Below are 20330 nucleotides of genomic sequence, written 5' to 3' on the forward strand. Positions count from 1 at the left end.
TTATGTTTTGGAGGGTATGCACATAATGTCATCATTTTGTAACCAGTCCCTAGCAGTTTTCCCCTTTCTAAATCTCATGTACCAAACGGCCTTAGGCAAAGCACTTTCTTTCAGTCTCAGCCCCCACACCTGCAATATAGGGATAAGAATGTGGACCTGCCTTTCATGGCTGGTGTAGTAAGATTTACAAGATAATAATTATGTGTTATGCATTATGAACATTCCTGAGTGCTATATATTAAGATGCATTTATTTAGAAAATGGTTTTACATAGAAATCCTTACATTCTTTCTGAGTGAATACCTTCAATTTGAGGATACATGTGTGGGGTTTTAATTGGTCAGGATAGGATGGGGAAAACAAGGGTGACCAGATCGCTGAAACAAAAGTTAAGATGAGGTTATACCAGTGCTGGTGTCTGGATGTATTATTTGTAGCTGTTTCTTTTCCTTCACAATTCTCCAAAGTTGGTAAATGGCTCCAAAAGGGATCATCAAGCATGGTGCAAATTCCAGAATCTCAGCGATGACGATACCCCAGATAGGATACCTTTTTGACTCTTTTGCAGGAAAATTTTCCTTTGTGAGAAACAAATGTATTGCATGAAAGCCACACTAAACAGCACAATTTTCTATGTGTTTACTCTGAAGTAAATCCCAACAGGTTAAATAGGGACTGCTCCCAGGTAAATGAGGACAGGAATTACAGCTGGCTAATACTTCAAAGTGGGAGCTAAGCAAAGGTTAGCAATGTTCCAAAAGGGAAAGGGAAGATTCCTGAGTTGCATGCAGTGGAGGGCTAAGACTATGGCTTCATCAGCACAAGGATGTCTCCTCACATGATGGGATGTTCTTCTCCTCTTCTCCCCTTGTGCACCCCCTAAATACCTTCTAGGGATTTCCCAAACCCTCTGGAGCAGGCATCTCCAAACTCGGCCCTCCAGATGTTTTGGGACCACAACTCCCATCATTCCTAGCTAACAGGACCAGTGGTCAGGGATGATAGGAACTGGAGTCCCAAAACATCTGGAGGGCCGAGTTTGGGGGTGCCTGCTCTGGAGCAAATTTTGGGATACCATGGGAGGGGGAGAGGGGAAGAAAGTCCCATTGTGCTAGTCGCGTGTTGTGTCTAACAAAAAACACTGTTTTTATGAATACTCACTCCTGTCACACAAAATGGTAAAATCTCTTATGTTTTTATGTAAGCTGGGACTTGATAGCGAGCAGATCATCTAAAAACTCATGAAGCTGAACAGATCTGGGACTGGTCAGTGTCTACATGGTTGACTAGCTAGGAACCACATGAAATCCATCTGTCTTGGGAGAAAGTGGAAGTGTGTGCCTTTGTGGGCAAAGTCAAACCGTTAGAGAGTTACAGTGCCTACTCTCGCTGTAGAGACTGATACAGAAAAAGCATGTTTGCTGCTACAGGTGCACTATGGCATTCCTTTCTGCGTCCCACACCTAGAGGTCATTCCTCCTCTGTCCGCTACTGTGGATACACACCCTGACTGTCTTTCTCCAGGCAATACCATCTTGTGATAGGTACATACGCAAGCTTGTTGGCTCACTACACATACAGCAGACACACACCAACAGCAGGGATGTAGGGTTCTGTAAAGCCTGTTTTAGCTTTGTGTCCTAGATGGCAAGAGCCAGGATCACTGTCAAGCCCTTGGTGGGCTGTAGGATATGACTGATGGCATCTTTGGGGCTGGTGTGTAGAGGATGTCTGTTTATTCAACCTGCTTTTAGGTTGCTCTTCGGGAATTCTCTTAGAGCAGCTTACAGCAGAGTAATAAAATCAAAATGTAAAACCATTAATTAAATGTCCGGCTGAAACAAAAGAGGCAGGACATTAAAAGGCCAACATAAAGCATCCTCAGTTGATTATACTTGTCTAATAATAAGAGGAACCAGAGACCAAATTACAAACATGCACTGGATTATGGAGAAAACTAGAGAGTTCCAGAAAAAACATCTACTTCTGCTTCATTGACTATGCAAAAGCATTTGTCTGTGTCAATCACAGCAAACTATGGCAAGTTCTTAAAGAAATGGGAGTGCCTGATCACCTCATCTGTCTCCTGAGAAATCTCTGTATGGGATAAGAAGTTACAGTTAGAACTGGATATGGAATAATTGATTCGTTCAAAATTGGGAAAGGAGTACGACAAGGCTGTATAGTGTCTCCCTGCTTATTTAACTTATATGAAGAATTCATCATACCAAAGGCTGGACTGGATGAATCACAAACTGGAATTAAGATTGCCAGAAGAATTATCAACAATTTCAGATATGCTGATGACACAACCTTGATGGCATAAAGTGAGGAGGAATTAAAGAACCTTTTAATGAGGGTGAAAGAGGAGAGAACATGGTCTGAAACTCAACATAAAAAAACTAAGATCATGGCCACTGGTCCCATCACCTCCTGGCAAATAGAAGGGGAAGAAAGGGAGGCAGTGAGAGATTTTACTTTCTTGGGTTCCATGATCACTGCAGATGGTGACAGCAATCACAAAATTAAAAAATGCCTGCTTCTTGGGAGAAAAGCAATGACAAACCTAGACAGCATCTTAAAAAACAGAGAAATCACCTTGCCAACAAAGTCCCATATAGTTAAACTATGGTTTTCTCAGTAGTGATGTATGGAAGTGAGAGATGGACCATAAAGAAGGCTGATCGCCGAATAATTGATGATTTTGAATTATGGTGCTGGAGGAGACTCTTGAGAGTCCCATGGACTTCATGAAGATCAAACCTATCCATTCTTAAGGAAATCAGCCCTGAGTGCTCACTGAAAGGACAGATCCTGAAGCTGAGGCTCCAATACTTTGGCCACCTCAAGAGAAGAGAAGACTCCCTGGAAAAAAACCTGATGTTGGGAAAGATGGAGGGCACAAGGAGAAGGGGACAACAGAGGACGAGATGGTTGGACAGTGTTCTCAAAGCTACCAACATGAGTCTGACCAAACTGCAGGAGGCAGTGGAAGACAGGAGTGCTCTGGTCCATGGGGTCATGAAGAGTTGGAAATGACTAAACGACTAAACAGCAACAACATCAATAATAATCTATAATTTTATTATTTATACCCCGCACATCTTCCCGGCTTTCTCCAGCCACTATGGGTGGCTTACAGCGTATCTAAAAAAAATCAAGCATTAAAAACATAGTGACCCCCTAAGCCCAAGTGAACCATTGGTAATGGCCCAGGAATTATGTGCTTAAGCAGAGCATCTTTATCAATTCAGTAGTTCATAGTGGCAAGATTGGAGTGAGAGCTCAACCCCCCCCCCCCAATGAATGCAAATTAGGGAAAGACTAGTAATTACTTGTATAAAAGTAACTTACATAATTTGGGTTCCAAGTATTGTAGATTGGTGGTGGCTTAATAAACATGTAGAACAAAAAAATTAGGAGCATTATCCCTGGGGCGAAAAATTGCCACATTGCCTTCCAATATACTTTTAGTGGTCTTCCTATCATCTCTTCCACATCTACACTGAATCTGTTGATGAAATGGATACATTTAGTGAGTGATCTGTGGGCAATTCACTTGCATGTAACCTTATCATAAATGAAGCCAGTTAAACTTCCATTTCCGTTTCTCCTCTGACCGCATGCATGCTCATCACTTGATGAATGCAGGAACAAGTAGAGCAGCTACATAAGCATTACACAAAAGAGGGAAGCACAAACAAAAGAGGATTCAGGCTGGCGTAAAACGTTTATGTGCTAATTTAGAAATAATTTCTGTCACTGAAATAGAAAAGCATTACATGTCTCCATCGTGGGAAGACTGACAGCTACCCTGTTCCGTCTCCTTTCCAGGTGTTAATAGTTGATGGGAAACTTTGAAGCCTCTGCTCTCCCTGCTTCATCTTTTAAATAAAATAAAATAAAAACAACAGATAGGAAACCTTTATCCTATTGCAATTTGTGGGATGTATATCGCCAAGTTATGCATAAGGCTGCAAACCTTAGCTGGGATCTTATTGCCACTGAATGCAATGGAATTTATTTCTGAGCTTGCGGATGTGGGATTATACTCCAAATAAAATAACCAGTTATTTCTTGCTGCACCTAGGCCAGTAAAAGATCTGGCAGACACCCTCACTTTTGACTTTTCTGCCTCTCTTCAAGATCTTTTTTATGCCATCAGGCCTTCATTCCTGTTTAATGTTTTGATTAGCCATCCACTTCCATAATTATTTGTACTGCTTGTAATTGTATGTTATGTTAACGTTATGCACCACCCCAGTGTTTTATTTGGCGTTATAGAAATGCTTTTCTAAATAAATAGACTAAATAAAGGTTTGTTGCTTAGAATGTTGTTTTCATAGGAGAAAGGAGGGAAATGGAAGTGTCACACCTCACCAGCTTATCAATGGGCTTCGTTCTCATGATCCCACTGATGAGGGGTGCCGGTTTCTGACTGCCATTTAAAGCTTGCAGAAATTGGAACAAGTTATTACTGGTGCTGATAAACCTGGGTCCTCGGCCGCACTACTTCAAATAGCAATGGCTGTTGGTGACTGTACTTCTTCAGACTGAATGCCTCTCATATTAAACATAACTGCTCCCCCCACGGATGAGTATTCAGTTTTGAAACACTACTCACCAAAGCAGTCTGAAGCAGTCCAGATTAGACACCAGTTTACCTTGAAAACCCCCTTCAAGCATTAGAGTTAGTTTCCACATAAATGGGGGAGCAGGCCAGGGGTGGGGGGGACAACAGGGGCGTAGCAAGGGGGCGGGGGGTGGGCCGCCCCGCGTTCCACAATGGAGGGGGTGACAAATTATCAAGGAAAAAATTTTTATTGAAAAAAAAACCGAATTTTTTTTTGCAATTTTTTTTTTGAAAATGCCTGCTCTGAAGGTCTTATCTTACTATACTAGGGGTTATATAGCTATATATGAAATTTCATGCATATCGGTTAATATCTTGACCCTCCTCCACCAAAATAGCTGTTCACTTGGCTGTTTTCCTATGTCATGAAGGCTGAAATTTCAGTTCAGAGAACACTTGAATCTGTTCCCAACCCTAACCCTGTGGAAAGCCATCTACCTGTAATTAGACTTTGAGATGTTTTTAGGAGGTAATTTAATTATTGTTTGATTTTATACCAATGTTATGTATCTGATGTTAGCCACCCTGAGCCCGACTTTGGCCGGGGAGGGTGGGATATTATTATTACTTGTTATTATTCCTTTGTAAGAAAATAGGAAATAACGTAAAACCATTTTTGCGGGGGGGGGGATCAATGGGGTGTTGACGAGAAATTTTCCGCACTGGGTACCACCTGACCTTCCCATGCCTTGGGGGGGGGGGACAATTTTTTTTTTGCCCCCGGGTACCAATTTACCTAGCTACGCCCCTGCGGGGACAAGGCACTCCATCACTATAAAATCCTGATTTGCATTATAAGATGTAGGTGGAATAGCCTAGCTTCTCCATAGTGTGTTCGTTTCTTAATAGAAATACTTACTTATGAATACAGCCTCACGTGTTTATCTGCCTTGAGTTGCTTGTGCACCTAAGGGCTTATCCAGATACATATGCGAAGAAACATAGCCTTACCTTTTCATTCCATACATATATACAACACCGACCACTTCAAAGAAAGCAATGATGAGCAAAGGCAGGGCCCCCGCATAGGAATCAAACATCTCAAGCCAGTAGCTTCCTGATCTCAGAGCAAAAAGCAGGCCCACCAGAAAGGCAGAAAGGCATATTAAACCTACAGAGAAGAAATAACACAAATAACACAAATAAAAGAAAAGAAAACCTAACCACTGGTGTTTACATGTGCATTTATATCAGTCCCAACACGTCTGCTCGGTTCTTGCCAAACACCCAAGTTTTGCCACTCACCTATCCTTATTTTTATTTTATTTTTCTCATATTACATTACACTACACATGTACCAAAACCACCACCCTAACCCCCATATCTTTATATATCGTCAATCAATCATGTTTGTTCTTTTCTCTCTCCTCCCACTTCCCTCCGCCCTAACTCGATTTCCTTCCCATTATATAAATTACAATAATCTTTGCATTCTATAATCTTTTCTTCCATCTAATACTTCACATTTTAATCTAGGCTTATTATCATATCTTTTTTTGAGCAATACTTTACCATATAATCATCAAAACATTTCCACTCCTTTTTTAATTTTTTATTTCACTGATTTCTAATAATAGCAGTTGATTTTGCCAAAACTAAATATTCATTTAATTTACAAATCCATTCCTCCTAAAAAAAATAAAAAATAAAAAATTCCTTCCAGTAGCACCTTAGAGACCAACTAAGTTTGTTCTTGGTATGAGCTTTTGTGTGCATGCACACTTCTTCAGATACACTGAAACAGAAGTCACCAGACCCTTATATATAGTGAGGGAGTGAGGAAGGGTATTATTCAGAAGGGTGGTGGGAATGGGTGATTGGCTGATAGGTGTGGAAAACCTGTTGATGACTGTTAACGACTGCAATTGGTCTTACAGGAAAAACCAAGGGGTGAGATGGCTAAAGATGTCAAATTTGTCTTTATATGCCTATTTGGGAGGAATTCAGCTTGATCCTGATTTATGATATCCTTTAATACTGATTTCAATCGATTTGCTAGAATACCCACAAACAACTTATAATCGTCATTAATCAGTGATATAGGTCTGTAGTTATTAATTGATTCTCTGTTCCTTGTTTATGAATTAACGTGATATTTGCTTCTCGCCAGGAATTTGGGGTTCGTCCTTCTTAGTGTTTTTAAGGGTACTGTATTATAATAGAATCTTCTAACTTTTTATAATTTATTCCAGGTAGCCCATCTGGGCCTGGTGCTTTTCCAAATTTAAGATTAGTAATTACTTGATGTATTTCCATTATAGTATCGTGATTGCTGCATTTAATTGTTTCATTTTTTCTTCACTAATTTTTGGGATTTGTTTGCCCTGAAAGTATTCCATTATTTCTGATCCTTTTCTATATAGTTTAGCAAAATAATTTACAAAACCTTTATTTTTTCTCCCGTATCTAATATTATCCCTTCTTGCAATACCTTATTAATTTGTCTCTCTTTCTGTTTTTTCTTTATCTGCCAGGCAAGAAGTTTACCTGGTCTGTTACCTAATTCAAATGATTTTTGTTTCATCCACTTTATCTTGTTTTCCACCTCACTACTTAACAATGTTGATAATTGACTTTGCAATAGTTTAATTTTTTGATTTCATGATACATCTTTGGGGGATTTAACCAATAATTTTTTGTAGTGCCACTCACCTATCCTTAACGGTTAATGGGTGCAATGTGGCATCATTAAGACTATACAGTTTCTGCTCACCAGATTATTATTTTTGTTATTACTGTTTATTAATTTATATATCGCCCTTCGGAGATCTCAGGGCAGTTCACAGGATAAAAATAAAGGATAAAAGCACAAAATAAATACAACAAAAACGAAACAATAACCCCCGTTCCCACAAACAAATTTAAAAGGCCATAGAATTAGCCCAAGGCCTGGTTGAAGAGGAACTTTTTTCGCCTGGCATCTAAAGATGTAGAATGAAGACACCAGCCAAACCTCCCTGCGGAGGTTAATGAATCTGGAAAGAACGTATCTTGAATCAACAGTAGCAGCTATAAGAATGAGCAGTGTCAGGATATTCCCCCATTGAAATGCTGTCTCGCCCATGAATCCTACCTTAGCCCCCATCTGCAATACAGAGAAAGCGTTAAGCTACTGTAGTTTACGATTGCTGAAATAATGTATGAGAAGTACCGGTACTTTGAACCATATTAATCTTGAGCATGGTTAACAGCAAAGAAAAAGGATTTGAGGAAGATGCCTTACCACATATAGCCTCCTTGCATATGTATTTAGACATAATGCGAGATTCTGTGAGAGGCGTCAAGATACTTTGAACGAGTCCAAACATGGAAGATATACCAAGACTGAACAGCATGAGAAAAAACAGAACCGCCCAAAGGTTCGATCCAGGCATCTTAACCATGATTTCAGTAAACACAATAAAGGCCAAGCCGGTTCCAGAAACACTCTGCAAAATTCACAAATAATGGTTAAAATCTGTCAGATTGATTTCTAAATGTCATTTATTCTAATGCAGGGGCAAAATGTTGTATTACTCAACATTTAGCCATCATCTGGAATAAGATACAGTCATTACTGATGACAAGTTCTTATGGGGGGGGGGACAAAAAACCCTCTTGACCTTGACTTTTGACACCTGAGATGTGCATTTTTAGGACTCGCCATGTTTTAGTGATATTAAGTTGCTGTAATCTGCTTTTAGTGTTGCATTTTAAATTGTTGTCACTTGCCCTGGGAGCTAAGGGTGAAGGAAAGGTGATAAAATAGTAGTAAAACAGCCACCTAAGCTCACAGGTTGCTTTCTGTGCTTCTTTGAGTGCTCATACGTGCAGACACAGGTATGGTTTCTGTGTGTGTCTGCAGAACCATAAGGGGAAACTTCTCAAGCTGGACTAGAGTTCTGGTGGGTACCCTGAGCCCCATCTTCTGTGTGCAAGTATTTGTGACTAACAAACCGGCCGTGGAACACCCCAGTAACAGCAGTTGGGGGGGGAGGCAGATTGTGTTTCTTCAGAGATAATCAGGCAAACAACTTGTGGTCTCTGTGCACTCATACATATGGGTAGAGTAACAAGCTAGTTTACCAGAGACAGAGCAGCTTGTATGAAGCCAAAGAGCTAAACACAGCAATTCTGAAAGAATTTCCTGCCTGGGTCATCACATCAATGCTAGCTGAAGAGCCAGGGCTGTGACCACCTTGCAGCATGGCAGAGGTCCAGCAGAGAAACTCTACAGAAAAATGCAGTGGAAGCTGCAGAAGCCTTCATGGAATGTGACCAGACCCATTCCAGGGAAGGAAGCCCCATTCATTCATTCATTCATTCATAGCAATGCAAGTACGATACCTGATCAAGGAAATACTGGAGATCACAATTTTTCAGTTTGGGAAATGCATGTTTATTGATATCTGTTCCGTTCAAGGAACTGAGCCAAAATGCGTTGCTGTCTACAGTCATGTTATCCTTCCTGAATACCTTGGTGATGTATTTAACATTTCTGTCAGTAAAGTCAGGAATGATATGAATTATTTGCATTGTCACAGTCCCTGAGAAAAACAACAGCAATTTGCTTCGAATAGGGGCAGGCCAGGGGCAGAAAGGGTTTATGCGCAACCACTGAATTCTGCCCTCTGGGGTCCCATAAACTTGTCTAAAGGGGTGAGGAGAAATGACAGAAAATTCTAGACAATGAAAAACAAAACAAATTTTGAACAGAGGGCTTGGACGAACACCTTAAATTGGTTTATAATTGTGAAACTTGAACGGCTCACCTATCCAAGCATTCTTCATAGGCCACTGTTGCTTTGAACCCCAGAATTGAAAAAATTGGGACTGAGGCAAACAAAGAAGTCAAAGAGTTTATTATTGCTATCATGACAGCATCCAGTTCACAGTCATTTCTAGGAAAAACAAGTATATAACAACCCGATTAAATGTTACAAAGGACAGCACCGAGTCTGTAACTTCTAATGTTATACATTTATTATTTTATTTGTACTCTATTCTTCACTGAATATTTTCAACCCAAGAACAGTAAAACAAAGCCATCGACAGATGGCACGTTGTCACAAAAGCTGAATAGCTGGAGGCACTACTGGAATATGTTGTTTTTGTCATTGTTATTATTATTAATTTCTTTATTCCCTGACGGGACTCAAAGCAGCTTACAGTTTAAAAACATGAACCACTAGAGAAAAAAAATTCATTGAAATAAAATTAAACATGGATAGAATGAAAACTATAAACATGTAAAAAAAAATGTTTAAAACCTACCAATAATTACAATACAAATTGTCCTCAATTATTGTGTGTGGGAAAGAGAAAATAAGCAGGCAGCCCTAGAACAGAGTCTGGAAAAGACAAGGCCTGACTAACCCTCTGTGAAAATCCAATGAAATTCCACTGGGGGTTCTAGAAATCTACGGGGGGGGGGGGAGGATCCGTCTGAGTATTGATGCTTATATTTGTGTAAATAAAGCCTTTTGCCATAGAAATATCAGTAAGACTCTTGAGATCTTTCAGCAGAAACCAGCCCAGTGCACGCATTGGAACCCCTGAAATTTCTCTGACTGAGAGGACGTGTGGACTATGGACTCCGTTGCTTTCTTTTGTACATAATAAATTCCTGTATAGAGTCATACCTTGTGTTGCGTATGCTCCGTGTTGTGTAATTTCAAGTTACGGACCTCCGCGACCCAGAAGTCCTCCGCGGAGCGCGTGCGCAGAAGCGTTCTGTGCACTTCGTGCATGTGCAGAACTGCAAAAACTCGCAAACTTCTGGATTTTTTTCTTTGAGGGGCATTCGCGTTAAGTACGCCCAGGTTATGTGGCACGACCCGGAACGGATCGCGTACGTAACACGGGGTACCACTGTGTATGTACCCACGAGAGCCACAGCGTTTCTTTGCGGAGAGCCCTTAAGATCCCCTTACACCTGGATATTATACATTTATCACATTTAGAGCTCACATTTCTCCAAAGGATTCCAAGGTAACATACCGTACAAGCAAGTTATGCTCTTTTATTCTCACAGGAACCTTAAGCCATAAACTATATTCAGAGCATGCAGCCACCTCAGTCACTTGCCTTCTCATTAATCATAAAGTATTGCATCTCAAACATAGCTGAACTTTGCCCAACACTGGCATTGTAGAAAGAACAATAGAGAGCATATTTGGGACTCTCACATAGGGAAGCATCAAGAAAACAGAGCCAGCTGCTTTTCCTGGGCTCCAGTGTGGGCTAAATGAGAATTGTGTCTTGTCTCAAGAGATCACTGAGGTGCTATCTCGTAGAAGTCAATTTTACTGTGTCAAACAGCTCCTCTCCACATTGTGAGTGAAAGCTAACAAAACTGCAAGATTACACCTACTTTTTTGGGTTGTAGCTTGAATATGCTATGAGTCCCCCAAGTCCTAAAGAAAGAGAGTAAAAAATCTGGGTGGCTGCATCAAGCCAGGCACGTGGATTGTAGAGTTTCTTGACCTGTGAGAGAGAGACACAGACAGCTCAGGGCTAAACACATTATTAGTCTCATAATTCCTGTGTGTATTTAACTGATAAAGGCAGGGCCGTCTTAAAGGGATTGGCCGCCCTGGCGGCCCCGGTGCACCGCCTCTCCGCCCACCTCCCTCCCGCACTGGCCGCCCCTCGGGAGGGGGGGTGGGCGAGCGGGAGATGAGGGCGTGGTGCTGCAAGCCGGCCGCCCTCCGGAGCCCCAGCTGGAGTGCTGGGAAGGGCGCGCAAAGCCCCGCACCGCTCCAGCGCCACGCCCCTCATCCCCCGAGGGGTGGCCAGCGCTGGAGGGAGGTGGGTGAGCGGGGGATGAGGGGCGTGGCGCTGGAGCGGCGCGGGGCTTTGCGCACCCTTCCCAGCGCTCCAGCTGGGGCTCCGGAGGGCAGCCGGCTTGCAGCTCTTCCGCCGGCACGCGCCCGCCCACCCACCCGGCCATGGGGGCGGGCGCGGGTTGGGGAGGGGGCGCCTGGTATGCCGGCGGGCTCACGGGGGCGCCCCTGGGGGGCCTGGCGCCCTGGTGCACCGCGCCACCCAGCCCCTATGACGACACGGCCCTGGATAAAGGCCTTCATGGCAAGCAGTGGACAATTAATGTGTTTTCTGAATTCAACAAATTAGTGTGTTTTCTGAATTCAACAAATTAGTGTGTTTTCTGAATTCAACAAATTTAGAACAGAACAATGCATTATACTGGCAAACCAGAGTTTCACAAACTGCCTTCTGGGGGCTTGTTGGAGGGGGAGAATCAGTGTGTAGGAGAGAGTGCTTAACTCTTTCCATGTTTGGTGAAACTCCCTTACAAATGCTCACCAGGGTGCTTTTACCTTCACTCAGGCGTCTTCCAGTCTTGGACCCTGCCAGATGGAGAAACAAAAAGCAGCCAAGGGGAGCATTTGTAGGGAATAATTGGTGGGCATAGGGAGGATTAAGTACCTGCCCACTGGCTTCCTCTGCAAATGCATCTCTTCCGCTCTGCATTCGCCCCAGCATTACAAGTCAAATACAGAACTGGAACACCCCATGCTTGCATAATGAGGTGTCTGCCTAAAAATAAGATTTGACCCAGGGTTGCCTATATTCGTGAATTCTAGAAAAGGGCACTTTTTACACAAGTTGCTGTTCTTCATAGATTCCAGATAGAGCTAACAAAGTACAATTGCCAGAATATGTGTGGATCCCAACTAGTATTAAGTGGGAAACAAAGAAGCAGCATGGAGGAAAATTTAAAGTTCAAAGCCACCTCTAAAAGACCAAGTCAGACTTTCCATACGTCATCTAGAAGAGCAAGGATCAATTGAATAAATACTTGCATTAGGAGTCATGAAGTGGACTAATCCGTTAACGGCTCCTGGGAGAGTCAGTCCATAAATAAGGAATAATGTTAGAATTATGTAAGGTAAAGTGGCTGTAAAATATATTGCCTAAGAGGAAGAGCAAAGAAGAGAATAAAAAAGTGAATGTCAGGAAGAGGTTAAGGCAATACCATGAAACAGATATTGTGCACACAAAATTACTGAACAGTTGGCAGCTGAATCCAACTCCATGATAAACTGTTTTTGTTAGGGTGGTTTGAGGAAATGTAGAAGTTCTGTCTTCCATGTTTGAGCTACAGAAGCTCATGCATGTTTGTAAATCGCCACATTATGGTGCCATCTAGTGTGGTGCAGCATTGGTTAACATGGCAGACTAGAATTGAGGAAATCTGTGGAGGTGTGCTCAACAGAAGTGCAGGGAGGTGGGGGAAGTCCAGGCAGTGGGGGCCCCTCCCAACATTTTGTCCAAGTTGGTGCCTATGGCCATGAAGCTCACTGGTGACCTTGAGACAGTTCTCCAGTCCAACCGACTGAAAGATTGTGAGCAGAAAAAAAATGGTGTGCAAGATGAAAGAGACAGTAGCTTGAACTCTCTGGATGAGAAGCAGGATACTAATAAAAGAGGCAAGCATGCATGTGTTAACCAGCCTCTACTCTGTTGCAGGAACAAAAGGTAGAAAACCCCTTGTGAGAACTTAAGGACCAACACTGTAGGCTACAGTCTGTTTTATTAGGTGCAAAAAGTCACCTGAGAATGCTGGGTTTATCCATACATCCAGAATTTCCTGGACATAACTGGGAGTCATTCTCCAAAAATAGTGTCTAAATCAGTTAAAATGTCAGGGCGTATGGTAGCCAAAAAGCTCAACATCTTTGCCCAAAAAAGTCAGGCCATCTAAACTGCTGTTCCTTCCCAGGGTGCTTTAGCCCTGCAGTCTACTTGGAACCCTTGTGTTCCTCATTGTTGTACTTTATAGCTAATTAATCCATAATTTTGATTCTCATTTGCTTTACGTATTGCGGATCAAACACATGCAAAAAATGCCTCCTGCATATGGATTCTAACCTAGCCTCCTCCCAGACATATTATGATACAACATTTGTTCATGTGAGCTGCCTTCTGTCTCACATGGTGCAGTCCAAAGATGGTTTTACCACCTCAATGTGGACCAGGTCAGTGAAATACAGGTGTCCTGTAATAATCCCTGCTCACCTTTCCAGTTGATTCAATTCCTCGTATTGTACAAATGTACACAATTATCCAGCAGGCTGCCAAACATAAAACCAGCCACCACAGAAGCGGACCACTGTTTGCAATATCTGTGCTTATGTTTAAAGTGTACCTATACCAGAAATAATTGGTAGGTGTGCTTTTCTGACATTCTTCAATAAGTTCTGAAATAACAAGCACAGAAGGCATTATCAAAACAGATGGAATCATAATAGAGTTGGAAAGGATCCTGGCGATCATCTAATCCGACCCCCTGCAAGGCAGGAATATGCAGTTGTCCCATACGGAGATCGAACCTGCAACCTTGGTGTTATCCACACCATGCTCTAACAGACTTTCCTAATATGGTGCCATCCGGATGCTTTGGACTAGAACTTCCATCAGCCCCAGCCAGCACAGCCAATGCTCAGGAATTCTGAGAGTCATAGGACAAAACATCTGGGAGTCAACAGGTTAGGGAAGACTTCAACCCAAAAAGAATACTTAAGCCACATTTGATGTGCAGTTCATCCCCATCCCGTCTCTGGTGTGCACAAATGCAACCTGATACACACAGACAGCTGATAATGTGTGCATAGCCTACACAGAAAAATGTGCACATGTAGGGCTTTGTGTCTAGACCTTGCTTATCCAAATCTGTGGCTACGGCCAAAGGAAGAATGGCAGGGACAGACCTGCATCTGACAATTGCTGAGTTTGGCAGAGTTGGAAAATTTGATGCGGTGGTTGAATGATACATACAAAAGCAGATACTAATATCAGAACGCAGCAAGAGACTTGGGAACTCACCTGGTTTGCTGGTATCTGTTGGGCAGGAACTCCAAGGTAACGGGCTTCGGAAAGAGTTTATAATATACCACAGAATCCAGGCCATAAGCATATTGTAATAGACAATCAGTAGGAAGCACACTATCATAGAAGTGTAACCTGTGGAATAGGCAAGCACACTCAGATTTGGCATGAACAAAGAAAATTGCTGTTTAACATACATATTGCAAGAGTCAGATTCGCACAATTGAAAGATCAAATCCAATTACTACGTGAACTCTGGCAGTCTGGAAAATAACATTGCTCTGTGAATTAAATGCAGGTGCTAATACACGGGGGGGGGGGAGGCAATTCCAATTTTGCCTCAGGTGGTGAAATCAGACAGGCTGCCCGAGTGCCTCTGTTTATCTTCCAGACAAACTAAGACCCATGGACCAGATCATGTCCAATTGCCCTCTGGATCTGGCCAACAGACGGTTCTGGAATCGCCACTTGGATCGGCGTGATTGTTGGGGCTGTGCCTTTTTTTTTTTCCAATTTCCTTCCGGGGTGCCTTTCCCCCTCCCCTCCCTCACACAAACCACAGTGGCGGCGCCTCCCTCTTCTTGGCTTCTCCCCGCCCTGCGGAGGATGGGAGCTGGGCTTTGATTGGTGCCAGCAGCCAGCCAATGTGAAGCCTCGCCGCCCACGCGCCAGCCTCTCCGTCCATGGCTGCGCTGTGTGCATCGTAACAGGCGCAGGGCTTTGGCTGGAGCTTGGTGTGCCTGCCTGCCCTGTGCCTGGCGCCCGGGAAAGCTGGCCCAGAAAGGAGGCGCCACCGCCACCACTGGCTCCCAACCACAGGCAGAGATGCGGAGGAGGTAGGAAAGCAGGGGGAGGGGCTGGGAGAGAGGGGGAGAGACAGAAGCCGTCATCCGCTATGTACGAGTGTACACACGGGGGCATTCCGGCCCGCCACAAGGTCTGAGGGGTGGTGAACCAGCCCCCTCCTAAAAACGTTTGCTGACCCCTGTTCCACACAGATAGGCATGCAACTGCCTGAGTTTACTACTACTGGGATGCGGGTAGCGCTGTGGTCTCTGAGCCTCTTGGGCTTACCAATCAGGTCAGCGGTTCAAATCCCAAAGACGGGCTGAGCTCCCGTTGCTCTGTCCCTGCTCCTGCCAACCTAGCAGTTCAAAAGCACACCAGTTCAAGTAGATAAATAGGTACCGCTATGGCATGAAGGTAAACAGTGTTTCTGTGCACTCTGGCTTCTGTCATGGTGTCCCATTGTGCCAGAAGCTGCTTAGTGATGCTGGCCACATGACCCGGAAAGCTGTTTGCAGACAAACGCTGGCTCCCTCAGCCTGAAAGTGAGATGAGTGCCGCAATACCATAGTCACCTTTGACTGGACTTAACCATCCAGGGGTCCTTTACCTTTTACCCTACCTCTACTGGGTTTTCTATTACAGCCTCATGGAGCCCATGCATTTCCAGGAAGGAGCAATGATTAGAAGACTATAATCACAAGTAAAGGCAGTTGCAGAAACCTACCCAGTCCTCCTAGGTAAGGCGAGATGTGCCACCAGACTTCAATGCTGCCTTTTCTCATGTGTTGCCCTACAGCTAATTCAAGAAAAAATATAGGGGTGCCTTCCAACAGAAACGCGGTGATGTATGGAATCAGGAATGCTCCTAGAAACACAATAGCCAAGTACAGTTAGCTCATAACAGTGGCATAGTGTGGGCTGCCAGCACCTGGGGTGGGCAAGCCCCTGACTCTGCAGGAGCAGACCTCCAGCCAAGTATGGCCTTGCTGTGCCAGCTGCCTGCCCATGCAGGAGCATGTCCGGCCATGCTAGGCCGCACTGGGGACGTCCCTTGTCCCCTCCCTGTGCTCCATGGGCCTGGATTGCTTTGCTGCCTTCGCCAGGGTGGGGAAGCCAATGCTTGGGGGGGGGAGTGCCTGGTTGTGCCCCCTCAGAATTCTGCACCCGCTAGAGCACACACTATACCAATGCTCATGCCCTCCTCCATCTCTAATTTTCTACTCGCATTATCTTCATACCAGCAGCATCTGTTAGTTACATATGTTGTACATAAAATACCGTATTTTTCGCTCCATAGGGCACACTGGACCATAGGGCGCACCTTGTTTTTAGGGGAGGAAACAAGAAAAAAAATATTTTTCTGGTTTTCCTCTTCTAAAAGCCCTGGTTTTTTGAGGATCAGCTAAAAGTTTTGCAGCTTTTTTGCAAAGGGAAAAGCCCTGGTTTTTTGAGGATCAGCTAAAACTTTTAGAAGGGGAAAAGCAAAGTGGAAAAGCCCAATTTTTATGGGGTTCAACTCACATTTCTGCAGCTTCTAAAGGAAAGGGAGCCTTTTCTACAGTTTCCAGACAGATAATCTAATCAGCCAGTCACATGTCGCTGGGGAAACAAACAACCTCCCTCTGCAGCACATTCAACAATGGAGGCCTGGGCAAGAGGGCGGGGCTGAATGGGAGCCAGGGACTCTTATCTCTCTCCTGATCTCTTGCTGATCAGCTGCTGAGCGGGGTCCTTTCAACACCCCCTTTTCTCTTTGTAAAATAAAAAGCATGATCCACTTTTGGCCCCTGGGCAATTCAGCTCCAGGAACCACCATTCGCTCCATAAGACGCACAGATATTTCCCCTTAATTTTCAGGAGGGAAAAAGTGTGTCTTATGGAGCGAAAAATACGGTAATTATTAAGTGAAGCAAAAAAACTGTAGCAGTTTACCGAGAGAGGTTCCCCCCCCCATATGGTGATAGGGGATAAGAAAAGCTGGGGGCACTACCTTAACTGCTATGGCTCCCAGTTGTGGCTCTTGAGAATTTTTCCATGAAGGGACATGGGTTCTACAGCGAATGATTATTAACTTCCTCCATTGGGGAAGCTGTGATGTTGATATCAGATTCAAATTGGGACTGCCCCCGCCCCCATGTAAACAGTATGAGGGGCAGGGAGGTTTTTGTGGAGTGAGCTAATCGTGTCCTCCTGCTTAGGTCTCTGCAAATAGGCAATAATATACAACTAATTGTTAGAGGGGGTTTTGTATTTTTTGTTTTCTTTTACTGTGGCATGCATTGAAAGTGCATCTAATTGGTGGGGATTAAACTGCCTAAATTAGACCTGCTGTGGAAGATGTAGAAGGTGAAAGTCATGGAAAAAATGCTGATTCATTGATTGAGAGTTCCTTGCCGCTGTTTTTGCACTTACATTTTATCCCTTGGTCTATGTTCTTAGGTCTAAATTATCTGCTTTCCTTGAGGAGAAGAGATTGCAAAAATTTACAAGGAGGAATGATGCTGCAAAGGAAGTTGCTCTTGGTCAAAGTAGCTTGTTTCTAATCTCTTCCCATTTCAACAAGGAATAATACACATTTTAAAATCATTTATCAGTGTTAAGAGTCAAAGCAGAGAAACATTCAAAGAACTCTAATTGTCACAGCTGCCTAGAAGCAAGGCTATTTGTTTTTCATGTTTCTTGCCAATAGAAAAAATAACATTTTTAAAAAAATCCATGTCCATTTAGTAAATAAATTCAGACACTTAGTAAATAATTCAGACACTAAATCCATGCAGTGAAACCAAATCAATCTGTAACAATGGATAACAATCCCAACAAGACTTAAAGCTTCAGTTGTGAGTAATTCAGTAAAACTATTAAGCTCTGCGTGCAAAATTAGAACAGAAAAATTAGGGACATATTTTCCCCAATGTCTCTGTGTTGTTTTGCTCTGTGCACTTAGCCATCTGTCAATCAGGAGGAAGAGCAGGATGTAAATGGCATTATTATTATTTTTATTTAGCAATGCCGTTCTCCAACCACAAAAAAGGAAAAAGGACCCCTCCCTTTTACAGCACCTGCGAAAGTCTCCTTCTAGCTGTCATCTGCCACAGTGGAGGCCATCAAGTGGAGAGTAGTGACATTTAAGTACCTTTACAGCTGCCTCTGCAGAACCATTTTAGGCCAACTCTGTTCATACTTCTGGATTTTTTGCCATTTCACATAGAGCCCCTTAATCTCCCTTAATGGCTCACCACCCAGGCTAACACCTCACTGGGAGGTTAGCCTGGCTATTCCAAGAATTAGAAGAATTTATTAAATTTTAACAGATGCTGGATCCAGCGATTAGAGGGGTCTGGCACACAGCTTAACACCCCAAACACATATTATTTTAGAACACAAGGAGCTTGTTGTAGTTTAAGTCTGAACTAATCACACAACTAATCTCCAATGAAAAGGTGGGTTTTCTCTTACCTCCTCCATAGGTTTGGCACAGGTATGGAAAACGCCACACATTTCCAAGACCCACAACAAATCCAGCACAGCTTAAAAGGTACTGGAATTTACTATCCCACTTGGGCCTGGTTTGTTCTTCAACGCCGCCTTCAGCTTCAACAGTTGCCATCTTTACAACCTCTTTTTTTTCCTTTCACTACATATTTCTCCAATATTAGCAGCAGCCAGGCAACTGAACCTCCACACTGACCGAGTACCAGTAAGTGAGGGGGGGCAGCACGGAAGAATTCTGAACAATGGGTGGAACTTCCATATGCGACATCACACCAAAGAATCCAGAGAAAACAACCTAGCAACCTACAGCCAAACAAATTACAGAGTTGAGATGAGGCACGGAAGATAACGGAAAAATTATTACTTCTTGGAAGCAGTGAAGATATAATTTAACCGTTTCCGTCTGAAGTCTAAATTGTATTACCTTTCCCAAAGTTTCCCTCTTCCCTTAGCATAGGAAAAAGACATGTTTGGTAAGTTACAAAATTGTTTACTTTCACACTCTTCTAAGGTCAGGTTCGTGTGGTTGCTCAGACGGTAATATTCACCTTAGTTACAAAGCTCTGAAAGGTCCTAAATTATTGGTATAGGAACTCAAGAATGAATGCTGAGGGCCATGCAGTTGAGCTGGAGCGACCAACTCAAACCTCTACACATGCTGAGCTTCTCAAGTAAACTGCAGAACAAAGGTTTGATTACTAGTTCCTTCCAAGGTGAGGGGAAGTAGATAGTTAAGCCTGTCAGGACAGCATACTCTATGGTATTAACCCCTTCTTGCATTAATTAGACTTAAACATGTTGGTTATATGAGGTTGATTGTCCCACATAAACCTTCTCAGGAAAATATAACAATCGCATGCACAATAAATGAACCACCGGGAGTCCCATCAAATGTTCTCAAAATTGTCTCTTGGTCGGGGAATGGTCAGAATGTCAACTGTCATTTCTTTGGTTTGAAAATACGCCAATTCAAGTCCATCTTGTACCACATCATACACATAGTGGTATTTCACCCCACTATGAGCCTTCAGTATCTTCAAATCTGGGAGAGTTATGTAGAACTATTAACCAAATGAAAAACAACAAAGTCACTTCCGGCGGCGACGCCATAGCGGGTGGTCGTGGGCTGCTTCGGCTGCGAGGCGCCCAGTCCATCCCGGGGGTTGGAGCCCCGCTACCGCAAAGCGGGGCTCCGGTGGGGTGCGGGAAGAGCGTCCCGCACCCTGGGCTCCCCGGCTGTGCCCGTTGTGGCTCCGAACCCTTCCCTCGCTCCCCCTGTAAAGGGGGAGTGGGGGTGAAGGGACGACGGAGCCGGGCTATAGGGGACATGCCCCAACCGGGATGCAAATGCGGCGACAAATCCCGAGATGAGCGTCTAAGTTCTACCTGTCATTAATGATTTGAAAGAACCCGGTGGTCGTGAGTATTTGACTGACTTTTTTACCTTTGGAACGATCCGGGGGGAAGAGGAAAGGCAGCCTGTCTCCCTCCCTTCGGGAGAAGGAAAGAAAATAACCAGTTTAAGTGACTGCTGCTACAACAATGGATATAATGTGTCTGGAATTTGAAAACTGAGACTGCTGAG

General features: G+C 43.5%; 1 protein-coding gene across 1 annotated transcript; it reads right to left on the reverse strand.

The window, feature by feature from the left end:
• Positions 1-335: 335 nt before the first annotated feature.
• On the reverse strand, positions 336-18960 carry LOC117049562 (sodium-dependent neutral amino acid transporter B(0)AT3-like). The gene is made up of 12 exons (XM_033154331.1): positions 18710-18960; positions 15978-16118; positions 14462-14599; positions 13655-13836; positions 12439-12549; positions 10986-11098; positions 9385-9513; positions 8960-9110; positions 7857-8061; positions 5585-5744; positions 3355-3511; positions 336-578 (listed from the first exon to the last, which is right to left on the reverse strand). The coding sequence occupies exons 1-12, from the start codon at positions 18858-18860 to the stop codon at positions 390-392; spliced, it is 1827 nt and encodes a 608-aa protein (XP_033010222.1). The 5' UTR covers positions 18861-18960; the 3' UTR covers positions 336-389.
• Between the last annotated feature and the right edge of the window lie 1370 nt (positions 18961-20330).

This window comes from Lacerta agilis, chromosome 7 (assembly GCF_009819535.1).
Source record: "Lacerta agilis isolate rLacAgi1 chromosome 7, rLacAgi1.pri, whole genome shotgun sequence".
NCBI classification, from domain to species: Eukaryota; Metazoa; Chordata; class Lepidosauria; order Squamata; family Lacertidae; genus Lacerta; species Lacerta agilis.

Bases quoted from the DNA above. Each gene is read 5' to 3' on its own strand.
- LOC117049562 (XM_033154331.1), bottom strand. From the start codon at position 18,860: ATGGCAACTGTTGAAGCTGAAGGCGGCGTTGAAGAACAAACCAGGCCC. The intron at 12,550-13,654 runs GTGAGCAGGGAT...TCTTCCTCTTAG, and splicing joins GAATTGAATCAACTGGAAAG to GCAATATATTTTACAGCCAC. The intron at 579-3,354 runs GTAAGTTACTTT...TTTCTCACAAAG, and splicing joins ATACTTGGAACCCAAATTAT to GAAAATTTTCCTGCAAAAGA.